The 13554-nt window shown below is 41.1% G+C and overlaps 1 protein-coding gene across 12 annotated transcripts in view; it reads right to left on the minus strand.

Annotated features, from left to right (window-relative positions):
• The window catches only part of TXLNG (taxilin gamma), a 53223-nt gene that overhangs the window by 26039 nt on the left and 13630 nt on the right, over positions 1–13554 (minus strand). For 10 of the 12 annotated variants that reach the window (XM_036306125.1, XM_036306124.1, XM_036306123.1 and 7 more), the window contains 2 exons: positions 5016–5319; positions 1786–1877 (listed from right to left, as the gene is read on the minus strand). In XM_036306125.1, the coding sequence (XP_036162018.1) occupies positions 1786–1877; positions 5016–5319 (396 nt within the window). Of the gene's footprint in view, positions 1–1785; positions 1878–5015; positions 5320–11077; positions 11146–11432; positions 11835–11856; positions 12434–13554 lie in introns of those variants that run through there. The other 2 variants (XM_036306114.1, XM_036306121.1) reach the window with 2 other exon arrangements.

Consider the following 13554-nt stretch of genomic DNA (forward strand, 5'->3'; position numbering starts at 1 on the left):
CACATGTGACTATTGGCTGTTTTGGACAGCACAGCTGTAGATTATATTGCTAGGAGCCATCCAGATTATTCACATGTAATAATACATAGACCAGCGAACAGCAAACTTTATATATATCCAGAAGGTAAATATTTTAGGCTTTGCAGGTCTCTTAGGATATCTGTTGTGTCATCCTCTTTTTCTAAACAACACTTTAAAAATGTAAAAACCATTCTTAGCTTAGTACAAAAAACAGGCCTCACCAGATTCAGCCAACAGGTTGCATAATATTACACTTTTTAAAAAATACAAAACACACAACACACTGTATTGACCCATTCATTTATCACTGAGCATTTGGGTTGCTTCCAGGTTTTATTACTCACAATGATCTGAACATTCTGATATGCTTCTTCGTACACATGCAACAATTTCTCTTGGGTGCAAACCTAGAAGTGGGGTTGCTAGGCAATGATTTCTAATGTTCTATTTCACATTACTATACCAAACTGTTTGCCAGAGTGGCTGGCAAATTTCTTTTCCCATCAATAATTTAAGTAGATCAAGTAGATGCACATCCTTCTCCAAAACTTAGTATGATCTGGTCATTGACAAAAAGTAGTATTTATGATATAGAATAACTGCTTTAACAAAAGATGAAGCCCCACCGGTGTGGCTCAGCAGTACAATGTTGATCCAGGAACCAAGAGGTCGCCAGTTCAATTCCCGGTCAGGGGATATGCCCAGGTTGTGGGATCAATCCCCAGTAGGGGTGCATGCAGGAGGCAGCCAAAGAATGACGTTCCTCTCTCATTAATGTTTCTATCTCTCTAACCCTCTCCTTTCCTCTTTCTCTAAAAATCAATAAAAACATATTTTTTAAAAAACTTAACAGATGAAAATACATATAAATTGTCAATGATGATTCACGTTAAGTATTTCATAAAAGGCGCTAATTTTAACATTTATATTAGAATTCTAAAAGCCTTTCAAAACCCTTACTTCAAAGGATTCTATGATGTTTCCATGATTTAGTTCAAAAAGAATGGCAGTATTTCCATATTGAGGCTGCTTTCTTAATTTTAAAAAGAGAATTAATGCTACTTGAAATAACATAGGCCCAGAACAAATAAGGTCAATTTCTTTGGAGGAAACTGGGAAAAAGGAATGCTTGGCACACAGTATATGGTAAATAAAAATTTCCCGAGATACAGTATTGTTTTAGTAGACTATTTCATCCAACTCACAATCTCAATCACAATGGCTAAAACCTTTAACTCTAAAATTCCCTTGGGAAAAGTTAAATATAGGAACCATTATAGCCCAAATGATGAAAAGCATGATCCAGGAATGAAAATACTGACTTAGACATACTCCGAACTGAGTTTTACAAAAACTCATTATAAAATGACATTATAAAATTGTCATACCAGCAATAAAAAAAAGCCCCAAGAAATCAGATTCTCCTCTTCAATTTTAGAATAAAACCTAATTTAGCATTTAAAGCTACATCAAAATCACAGCCCAGTCAACATGGCTCAGTGGTTGAGCGTTGACCTATGAACCAGGAGGTCACAGTTCAATTCCTGGTCAGGGCATATGCCTGGGTTGCAGGCTAGATCCCCATTGTGGAGCGTGCAGGAGGCAGCTGATCAATGATTCTTTCTCATCATTTATGTTTCTATCTCTATTTCCCTCTCCCTTCCTCTCTGAAAGCAATAAAAATATATTTTAAAAAAACTTATCAAGCACATATCCATTTTGCTATATTTTATATGGTCCTCAACCCCTTGATTTAATACTCACAAGATCAGCATATTTCTTACAGAGAGCTGCCAGCTTCTCTTCTGGAGTTGAAAGGGTGTTTAGGGCTTGCATCAATAATAAAACTTCTTTACCTGATGATTAACAAGATAAGAAATAAGTCCTGGAAAAAGATGAGATCTAATCTAACCTGCAAATTCTACACAGCACTTCCTATGTTCTGACACCCAGAGTAAAATAATTTATGCCTATAATTAGAAATAAGAGATTTACCAGCTAAATTAAGAAAGCTATTTTTAAATTCGAGATTGATAGGCACCCCTTCCACACCCACACCCCTAATTTCTTCACTCTCTAGCACAGCTATTTGTAAGAACTCTTGCTGAAGGCTTAAAAATTCCCCTGCCTACCCAATGATGTCCAACTTAAGACAAAGGGCAAGTTACAAAGGGCAGAATATTTTTAAAAACTTTCTCCTAACCAAGTACAAATATAGAAGCAAGTTCAAAGGGAATTTCAGTTGGTCCTCTCTGCCTAAGATACACACTCACTTGTGACACGTCTTTTCCTAATGCACAATTTAAATAACATCTGAATGATTTAGGAAGCATATTGTGTTAACCAAGTTCAATGTAAATAAAAAGATGTCAAGATAGCTCTTCCCTTGGGAAAAAGAGCTTAACAATAATATTTAAAGATTTCAGCAGAGAGAAAGAAGCAGGTGGCTGAGATACAAGAGGACAAGTGGCATTTATAATGTTTTATTTTTTTAATATATTTTTATTGATTTCAGAGAGAAAGGGAGAAGAAGAGAGAAACATCAATGATGAGAGAGCATCACTGATCAGCTTGCCTCCTGCACGCTCCACACTAGGGATCAAGCCCATAATCCAGGCATGTGCCCTGACCAGGAATTGAACCGTGACTTCCTAGTTCATAGGTAGATGCTCAAGCAATGAGTCATGCCAGCTGGACCATTCCTTTTTATTGCTGAACTAGAGGCATGGTGCACGAATTTTGTACATGGGGCGGGGAGCAGGGGGAAGGGGGCCCCTCAGTCTGGCCTGCACCCTCTCCAATCCGGGACCCCTCAGGGAATGTCCGACTGAGGGTTTGTGCCCACACTTTTAACAGATGACAGCTCCATTGTTGTTTCTTTCTTTTCATGCTTAAACCCATTGGAATTAGTAGGTATTCAAAGTGTGTATACATTTTGGGGGGACATCCTATATATCTCTAGTCAGCAGTGAAAGGAACCAACAGAGGATTTGGAACCCCCAGACAGGGAATCTCGCTCACTTCCCGCATGTCTCCCACTCCACTTTCCACCTTCATGGGCAGCAGGAGAATCAATGTTTTCTCTCATTAACTCGGAAAAGCACATCCTGTCACCCACTGCCCAGCAGGAGTGCGCTAGGCCCCAAGCAAGCGAGGCCGAGTCAGGGCAGCCTTTGTTCATGGGTGCTGGCATCCAAAGTGCACATTCCTCCTCTGCAGTTGCCCTGACTATCCCATCATTTCACTGAGAGGACAGAACTCCTTGCCTCCTCTGGGTTCCTGATCTTGAACGCTGACCAAAGGCACCTCAGCAAGGGCCGCCTGCGCCCACCAGCTGTGTCTGTCTGCACCTGCTCCCACCTCAGCACTTGCATTAGTCCCACAGAGGTGATCTCGTCGCTGCACTGGCCTCTGCAGGAACAGGGCATCACCACTCCGCCCTCTCACTGTCATCTCAGAGGCGCCCACCCTCAACACCCAGAACACCCAGACACTCCAAAAGACATGCGCATGTCCTGTGGGGGACGTAGGCATGCTGGGGTTGATGGAAGTGCGGCGGAGGGAACTTGTGCGTGCCTTGGTCCAGGACTGTTGCAGGCATGCTAGGGTGACAGCATGCTGGGGGACATTCGCACGCCAGGGGGGGGGAGGAGAGGATGTGCGCACCGGAGGCCTGTGGCTTCGCAGATCGGCTAACCCCCGTGGCACAGCCAGGAGGACGTCAATTTGGCCCGCCACAGTGGCTGTCCCGGCGATCACGCACCTTCTGGGCTAGGAGGCGGGACTTGCACAGCCACTTCTTGGTGTTGATGGCCTGCAGGCGCTACTTCAGCTAGGCTCCGCTTGTTGCGCTCACGGCTGCCCCCGCTGCCATGTGGGGAGTACAGGCCGCCCTCTGCCAGCCTGCCTCCCCAGCTCAGAGGCTCTCCGCACGCGCTGCCTACAGGCCCAGAGCGTGGGCTGCCCACCAGCCCGGAGTGGCCAGGGCGGGGCAAGACACCTGCCCCCAGCCGCTCAGCGCCTGTGCACATATGCGCTGCCCACAGGCCCGCCATCTTTGTCATGTTAATTTGCATACTCACTCCTGATTGGCTGGTAAGCATAGCAGAGGGATGGCCAATTTACATGTTTCTCTTTTATTATATAGGATAATATTCTACTGTATGAGATGATGGATGATAGCTGTTTTGACTTTGGGGCTATTATGAATAATCACATGGTAATGTTATGTATAACTTTTTAAGACTCCATCTGCTGTTACGCATATAATTGAGGCTGCTGACTTTTTGAAGAAATATGTCTTGTTTGCAAGGAATTAAAATTATTTTTTATTATATTTCCATAAATTTTTAAGGATTCCAATGTAGCAGAAAATGGACTTAATACGAAGGATAATTCTAATTTAGCATATAGAAAACCACACAAATTAAACACTGTTAATTTTAGGTATGATAAGTTTAAAAAACTTACAGGTAACCAGTAAGACTAAAATAAAAGGGGATTTCAGATTTCATAACGAGATTCAGTGTATCATATTCTTAGTCCTAAATCTCAAACATAACAGCAAAAAGAAAACATACCCTTGAAAGCCAGCCTTAACCCACTTTCAGAACTGCAGATAACATTATGTCATCTCTAAATTGTTGTGACTAGTTTTTAAATAAAGTGATCAAATAAATATATAGTTTTCAGAGTAAATTTTGGTCACACCATATTAAAGATAAAAACAAGTTGAATATTAATTCCTTTAAATTGGCCCCAAATTTTTTCACAAAAACCATTTATTGCTTATTTAGAGAGAACTTCCTACTCTATCTTTGCCTCCTGCACAGAACTGCAGCAGACAGGCAGACAGACCCCACTGAAGACAACAGTCGCTAAACATCCACCTTAATACTGGCCACTACAGGTCATGTTCATAATCACCTGTGTGGCAGGAAATATAAAATAAAGGAGCTGCGTGTGACATCCAACCACTAAGCAGAGATTATTACCTAAGGTTTTTTCTTTGTTCCTGTTGCACTCTGAATCTTGCTGACCATCAGGGGGCTCTGTTCTAGCTTCTCGCCCAGGAATTTCCTCTCTTGACTCGTGTGTGCAGTAGGCTGGGTTCACCAAACTTCTGTTTTTTGTTATAAAGTCACTGCCTTCAGCCTCTTCCAGTGAATGCTTGTTACTTATTCCACCACAATTTGAATCTTGATGTTGAAGAATATCATTTGATTGAGAAGTACGCAATACATCCGTTTTCACCCCTAGCCCGCACATTCCAGCTTCTTCCATTGCACCAATCACAAACTAGAAGGAAGGGAGCAAAAAAGATGAAAAGGGGGTTAAATCAAATGTAATCAACGTTTACTACCAATAGCACACCGTAAGTTGACAGCTTTTTTCTTTCTTAGTGGTTTGTAAAATTGATGTAAATATTGTAGGTAGTTTCTAAGTTTCACTGAAAGGTGACCTAACTGTAAAGTGTAAAAAAGTAAAGTTAAAAAAAAATCACACACCTAAGTGGTACCAAAGAAAGCAAGACATGCCATTTAGTTGTAAATCTAAACTTATTTCCCTATAAAATCTCCACTGCTTAATTAGCACCTTCACAAATTATACCAAGTTAATGAACACAAGTTATTCTGGTCTTGATGGTAGATTTTTGGTGGGGATCACTTTGTTTTGTAGTGTACATAGATGACAAATTACAATGTTGCACACCTGAAACATGTTATATTCTAATTTTACCTCAAAAAAATTATTCTGGTCTTATCCTCAAGGAAATGGTACAGAAGAGATGGCTCACTAGGTCCAGCAAAAACCCCATGCTCCTCCAGTATCCTGAGGAGCTGGTACTGCTGGACCAGTGCTCAGCTAAAGACTACGTCTCCCAGTCCCTTACATCTAGGTGGGACTCCCATGTGAAGTTCCCACCAATGGAATGTGAGCCCAAGTGATGACTGTCCCTTCTGCAACAAGATTTTTATTCTTAGAAGCACATGTTCTTTCTCCATCACCTCTTCCCCAGTGTGGCTGAATGCAGAGGTCTTCAAGATCCTACGAGATGGCAGAGCCACAGGATGAAATCAGCCTAGGCCCCTAAATCCCATGTACATATAAGTCACCCTTCTTATAAAAAACACCCACACCACTGTTATTAAAGTACAAGTTTGCATGGATGAAGTTGAAAGAATTATGCTGTATAAAAGAAGCCAGACACAAAAGCCACAAATTGTCCACACCAAAACCACTATTACAGGAGCAAGAAAATAAAGTTCTCCCATGTTAAGCCACAAAATTTTGAGTATAATGTTTTAAGCAGGTATGCCTACTCCAATATAGCTAGTAGGCAATGGAGAGATGGCTTTATTGTAGCATTTTATTCTAAAAATCAATAATTTTATCATTTATTTATGGGTTTCCCTCTCCTCATTAACATTGCTTGTTCACATTGCTTGTTCATATGATGTGGCACAAATTTAAATTCTGTACGATTTCCTCTCTGTGTGAAAGAGAGCTTTTTCGGTTTTTAAATAATCGAATCAGGGGATGTCTAATATCTTTCTCTTATCACAAATGAACAAAAGCTCCTTTCCAAAGTTACTAGAACAGATTATGTCGTTATAATAATATCCAACTGAATAACTAAAAATAATTTCAAATATCAAAGCAGGGAATAGAGAGGTTAAGGGACCTAAACCCTTATCTTTTATAGTCTAACTAGTGACCCGGTGCACGGATTCGTGCACACTGAAAGGAAATTAATTAGAAGGTGGCCGGTGGGGCATGGTGTCGGGCCAGACACGCGCTGGAGCCAACCTCCCACGGTCCTTCCCTGGCCGACCACAACTGGGGTGGTGCTGTGGCTCAAAGGACATCTGCAGAATAAGCAGGGTCCCTCCGGCAGGTGGGGTCCTTCAGCCTGGCCTGCGGGGATCCAGCCAAAACCGGCTCTCCAATATCCCCCGAGGGGTCCCGGAGTGCCAGAGGGCACTCTGCAAAGTTGCTGTCACACAGGGTGTGGACTGCAAATGCAAGTGTGCAGTAAACCAGATTCAGGGCCAACAGTGCCCCAGCAACAACATAACCCACGGCCAAAGGTGGAATTGCGCAGCCCCGCGAGGAATCAGGCTCCCTCCTCTCTGGTTTCAGGGTCCATCACCCAAGAATCACTGCTGCCAAGTCACTGCAGCTCAGCAGCTCCTGTGTTGAGCGTCTGCTCCCTGGTGGTCAGTGCGTGTCACAGCGACCCGTCGGATGGTCAGACACTTAGCATATTAGCCTTTAATATATATACTAGAGGCCTGGTGCACGAAATTCATGCATTTGCAAGGGTGGGGGGGGTCCCCTCAGTCTGGCCTGCGCCCTCTCACAGTCCGGGAGTCCTTGGGGGATGTCTGACTGCCATGAGGCAAGCCTGGCTCCTGGCTGAGCAGTGCTCCCCCTGTGGGAGTGCATGGACCACCAGGGGGCAGCTCCTGTGTCAAGCATCTGCCCCTGGTGGTCAGTGTGCATCATAGCAACTGGTCATTCCACCATTCGGTTGATTTGCATATTAGCCTTTTATTATATAGATTATATATATAGATATATATAGATGTTGACAAATCAAAGTACTGTGCTTTTGAAAGAACAAGTTGGTACAGCTTTGAAAAATTCTTTAGCAATATGGATACCTACCAACATAGTTAATTCTAGTCCTAGGATTTTACCCAAGTGTGTACATATGTGCAACCAAAGGCCAAGAAATGTCTAGAGCAGTGGTTCTCAGCCTGTGGGTCATGACCCCTTTGGCGATCGAACGACCCTTTCACAGGGGTCGCCTAGGACCATCCTGCATATCAGATATTTACATTACGATTCATAACAGTAGCAACATTACAGTTATGAAGCAGCAACGAAAATAATTTTATGGTTGGGTCACAACATGAGGAACTGTATTTAAAGGGCCAGAAGGTTGAGAACCACTGGTCTAGAGCAACACTATTTGTAATTACCCCAAAATGAAATCAACTCAAATTTCTATCAACAGAAGAATGGATCATTCTAACATGTTCAGACCATCCAGCAATGACAATGAACTACTACAAGATACAGCAACACATATGAGTCTCAAAGACAGACTGTTGCAAGGAAGGTGTCACAAGAACATATACTCTGGGACAGGAGTCGCCAACCTTTTGGACCTCATGGACCACCAGTTGGCAACCGCTGTTCCAAAGGTTTCCTTAAACTAGCGGTCACCAACCTTTCAGACCTCACCGACCACCAGGTGGCAACCGCTGCTCTAGGAAACCATTTAATAAAGTTCAAAAACTGGCAAAGCCAACCGATGGTGCTGGAAATCAGGATACTGATTACTGTTGAGGGCAGGGCCTTCTGCAGGGCTTGGTAATATTCTGTCTTGATCTAGATGGGGCAACATGGATGCTCACTTTGTGAAAATTCATTAAGCCTAAACATTTGTGTTTTGTATACTTTACTGAATGTATGTGTTACTTCAATAAGGTTTATTTTAAACTTTGTAATTTATATACTACTATTATTCAAAATTGATGAAGAACCAAAGCAGAAATATTTTTCTCTAGGAAGAGAGATGAAAAGTGTGTTGTTTTTCATGATACTTTAAAAATACTATACATGTAATACTTTCATTTCTTACAAAACTAATGCATTAAGGGGAACTGGGCTATTTTGAGTTACAGTTTGATGCCACACTCTAAGCCTAATTCAGAATTTACAAAGTAATATTGAAGACTCTTTAATTCGTTCAAAAATTTTTTAATTTCACTTTTAGCCTAGCGGAGTGGCTCAGTTGGTTAACCATCATCTTGTGCACCAAAAGATTGCAGGTTCAATTCCCTAACAGGGTTTTGGGTTTGGGTACATATGGAAGGCAAACCAATCAATGTATCGCTCTCTCTTCGATGTTTCTCTCTTTCTCTCTCTCCCCTACCCACTTCCTCTAAGTATGTTCTCGGTGAGGATTTTTTTTTTTTAATTTCACTTCTAAATGTAATGCATTCTATAGAGCACTGTTTCTCAAGTGTAATCCATAGGTATTAAGTTTATTTAAAAATTGCCCTAACCGGTTTGGCTCAGTGGCTAGCGTCGGCCTGCGGACTGAAGGGTCCCAGGTTCGATTCTGGTCAAGGGCATGCATCTTGGTTGCGGGCACATCCCCAGTAGGGGGTGTGCAGGAGGCAGCTGATCCATGTTTCTCTCTCTCTCATCGATGTTTCTAACTCTCTATCCCTCTCCCTTCCTCTCTGTAAAAAAATCAATAAAATATACTTTAAAAAAAAATTAATGAAGTTTTAAAAAATGTCCTTTGTTAAATTTCATTACTGCAGAAACTTAAAGCAATTAATATGCCCCAATAACATACTTCAAAAGTATTAATCTCAAACCAAATGCAAAGTGATCATTTTAACACTACATTATACATTTAACTACTAGTTCCTACCTCTACTTTATATGAGATATTTAACTGCTATATACTAGCTGGGCACATAATATTAACACAGACCCTTTACACAAAAGCAATACAGAGGGTGAAAAAATTGAGTACTATTAATATCATCTTCCTCAATTAAAAAAAAATAATTTTCAAACCTATGCCTTGAAAACCATTAGTATTAGGAATAGGGTTACAAAACAACAATTTTGGCTTTAAATATTGATGAAAGTCTATTCAAAGATAAATAAAATGAAGATTTTTTTAACTCTTAGCACATAATAGAATTTCTCAGAAGCATAATCATAATAAACCCCACATAACACCAGAAAGCATGGTGTAAAACCATATCCAAATATAATGAGCAAGCAATTTGGAAGATGAGGAGCATAAATAATTTTCACCAAGGAAAACCTGAGGCCTATCCTAAGATCAATTTTAATAAGAAAGCTGCCTGAGGAATGAAACTTGTTAATTTATAGTTTTTGATTGTTTGTTTTATTGATTTCAGAGAGGAAGGGAGAGGGAGAGACAGAAACATCAATGATGAGAGAGAATCATGATTGGCTGCCTCCTGCACACCCCCTACTGGTGAGGGAGCTACAACCGGGACATGTGCCCTTGACCGGAATCAAACCCAGGACCCCTCTGTCCACAGGCCGACACTCTTTTTTTTTTTTTTAAATATATTTTATTGATTTTTTACAGAGAGGAAGGGAGAGAGATAGAGAGTCAGAAACATCGATGAGAGAGAAACATTGATCAGCTGCCTCCTGCACATCTCCCACTGGGGATATGCCGACAACCAAGGTACATGCCCTTGACTGGAACCGAACCCAGGACCCTTCAGTCCGCAGGCCGACGCTCTATCCACTGAGCCAAACCGGTTTCGGCCACAGGCCGACACTCTTATCTGCTGAGCCAATCCAGCTAGGGCAATTTATAGTTTTTCAGTTCTCTTAGTGATTTTTCATAACACTTTTACTGAGATTTAATTGTACACCCTACTGAAAGTGTACAATTCACTGGCTTTTAGAGTTTAGAGCTGTGAACCATCACCACAATCGATTTTAAATCACCTTCATCACCTCAAAAAGAAACTCAGTAATCTTTAGCCATAAAACCGTAATCCTGCCCTAGCCAGTTTGGCTCAGTGGATAGAGCGTCGGCCCTCAGACTAAAGGGTCCCAGGTTCGAATCCAGTAAAGGGCATGTACCGTGACTGCGGGCACATCCCTGGTGGGGAGTGTGCATGAGACAACTGATCGATGGTTCTCTCACTGATGTTTCTCTCTGCACCTCTCCCCCCCCTCTGTAAAAAATCAATAAAATATATTAAAAAAATAAATAAGGCATGTACCTTGGTTGCAGGTGTGATCCCCAGTAGGGGGCATGGAGGAGGCAATGATCGGTGTTTCTCTCTCATCGATGTTTCTAACTCTCTATCCCTCTCCCTTCCTCTCTGTAAAAAATCAGTAAAAATGTATTTAAAAAAAAAAAAAGAAACATATTAATGGAGAGAAACTGGGTGAGTGGGGCCAGAGCAGAAGTCCACTGGGCTTCACGGCATGCCTGCTTTTACCTGTCAAGTTAGGGACCATGAGTTACCTTCATAACAGTTTGTTCTTGTTTTTTAAATACCATACCAAGATGAATAGAGTTCTCTAATACAGTACCTATTATCAGGAAAAACAAGAGGAAAAAATGTTTATTTAAATCCCAATCTAAAATAAAAATGAAACCAACAGTAAGTACTTTCAAGATTAAATTTCTATGTGAACCTTTTCCTAAGCAAAATCATAAAACGAAACTATAAAACTTTCATTATGTTGATCAGTCTAGTCATGAGCAGTGCATTTAGCTCTTGTAGCTTGAAAGACAGTAGAGAGCACACCATTCAGCCCCAACCAAGTTTACTAGAACCCTAAACCCCAACACACTCCCCACCCCAGACACTACCCACCTGTCAAAGGATGCATTTCTCCATCTGCCTTCCACTGTCTCAATACTTGGAGCTAAGATGTCTCATTTTTTTTATAACATATTTTTATTTATTTCAGAGAGGAAGGGAGAGAGAAATAGAGATAGAAACATCAATGATGAGAGAGAATCATTGATCAGCTGCCCCCTGCGCATCCCCTACTCGGGATCCAGCCGCAACCTGGGCATGTGTCCTGACCAGGAATCGAACCGTGACCTCCTGGTTCATAGGTCGATGCTCAACAACTGAGCCACACAGGCTGGGCCTAAGATGTCTCCTTAACTGAAGAAGAGAGTCTTTCAAAATGGAGAGTCACCAGTTTACCTACTATTAATTGTAGAAACAAAGAATAAGTATTACAGAAATTTTAACAAATGAACATGAATATTCTGTATTCATCTACTACCTGTAACAGCTTTCTGGATCAACACAGTTGAAACTGAGCCTGCATGGGATTTAAAAGCCTAAAAGAAAAAAAATTTAAATAAGTTTCTTTCCTACTCTGTGAATAAGGAGAAAGATGAATAATTCTAAAGTTTAAAACTTTCAGTTATGCTCTTTCAAATAAGTGTTAAAGCTAAAGAACCATATTTCTTTGGCTAATTTTGCTTAAAGAGCTTAAATATTAGCAATGGTTGTTCTTTTCTAAGACTTGTGTAAATAAAAAACAAAAGCTAACACCCACATCCACTTCCTAATTATTTCCACTACCATCTGCTTAAATGAGCTAGAATGCCTTCAACCAGTGCCAGGCACATACTGAGAGCAGAAAATCACTCAGTCCTTGCCGCTGGGGGATGGGGTGGTTCTTCGGAGGGAGCTGGTGGGAAGCTGGGTACATTTATGTGTTTTCCTGGGGAGAGATCCTTAGTTTGCCTTGGGTTCCCAAAGAAACCTACCAAGTAGATAAGGTTCCCAGAACCTTCAGAACTTGCAAGCCCTGTTACCCCATTTTTTTGTTGTTGGTTAATCCTCACCAGAGGATATTTTTCCATTGATTTTTAGAGAGAGTGGGAGGGGGAGAGACAGAGAGAGAGAAACATCAATGTGAGAGACACATCAAATGGTTGCCTCCACATGCACCCAGACCAGAGCCAGGGATCTAGCCTGCAACCGAGGTATGTGCCCTTGATAGGAATCAAACCCGCACCCTTTCAGTCTGCAGGACAACGCTCTAGCCACTGAGCTAAACTGGCTAGGGCCCTGTTACCCCATTTAACCTTTCCCAGCCCACTGAGAGGGAGATCTTATTGTTTCCAGATAAGGAAAATGAGACTTAGTAAGGTGAGGTAACTTGCCCAAGATCATATTAAACTCAGTAAAAGAAGCCAATAAAATTCAAAGCCAGGGCTGTCAAACTCAAGAGCCTATGTTCTCTCCATTGCACCGCTCTCCTCGCTTCGTACATCGGCCTTGGAAAATGAAAGGTCAAAGTCAAAAAGATCTCTTACGCAGTTACAAAACATCTAAAAATACATAGCATGCTAGATATACCAATATGAACTTAGGAAAACAATGGGAAAAGCTCTACAATTTTTAGCAGTGATTAACTCAAATTTAGAGAGGTGAGGCAGAATTGATTCAGGGTACATTTACCTTTAAATAAGTTTAAGTGATTATTTAAGGCACTGAGGTGGTGTTGTTTTTTTTTAAAAAAAGAAAGAAAACAACTTATTTGTGCCCTAAATTATCTCTAAAAATCTCTTCAAACCTATGTTTCTAATAATTTACCCTAAGAGTTTTCAACTACCAAACAGGAATGTGAGGACAAGACTGCATGCATGCTTGCCGGCCCAATGTGGCCCAGTGTGGGCAGAAGGCACAGGGAAATATTGATGATAGCAAAGATACACGATACCTCTTTAGGACACCAGCTATTGGCCTTATTTAGTTTTATAAATATGAACCTCCCTCTTAAACATTTCCAGTATTTTAAGGGGCTTTTACATTTCCAAATATAAATTTTACAAACAAACCTGTTATAAAAATTACGTTTTCATGGGCTTTTTTATTTTTTAAATAGGTGGATGGAGTTGGGTTCATGTGCTTTTTAAATTAGAAAAGTGACTTTAGCTTTATGAGTCATTTACAATAGTTTATATAC

This window comes from Myotis myotis, unplaced genomic scaffold (assembly GCF_014108235.1).
Source record: "Myotis myotis isolate mMyoMyo1 unplaced genomic scaffold, mMyoMyo1.p scaffold_m19_p_4, whole genome shotgun sequence".
NCBI classification, from domain to species: domain Eukaryota; kingdom Metazoa; phylum Chordata; class Mammalia; order Chiroptera; family Vespertilionidae; genus Myotis; species Myotis myotis.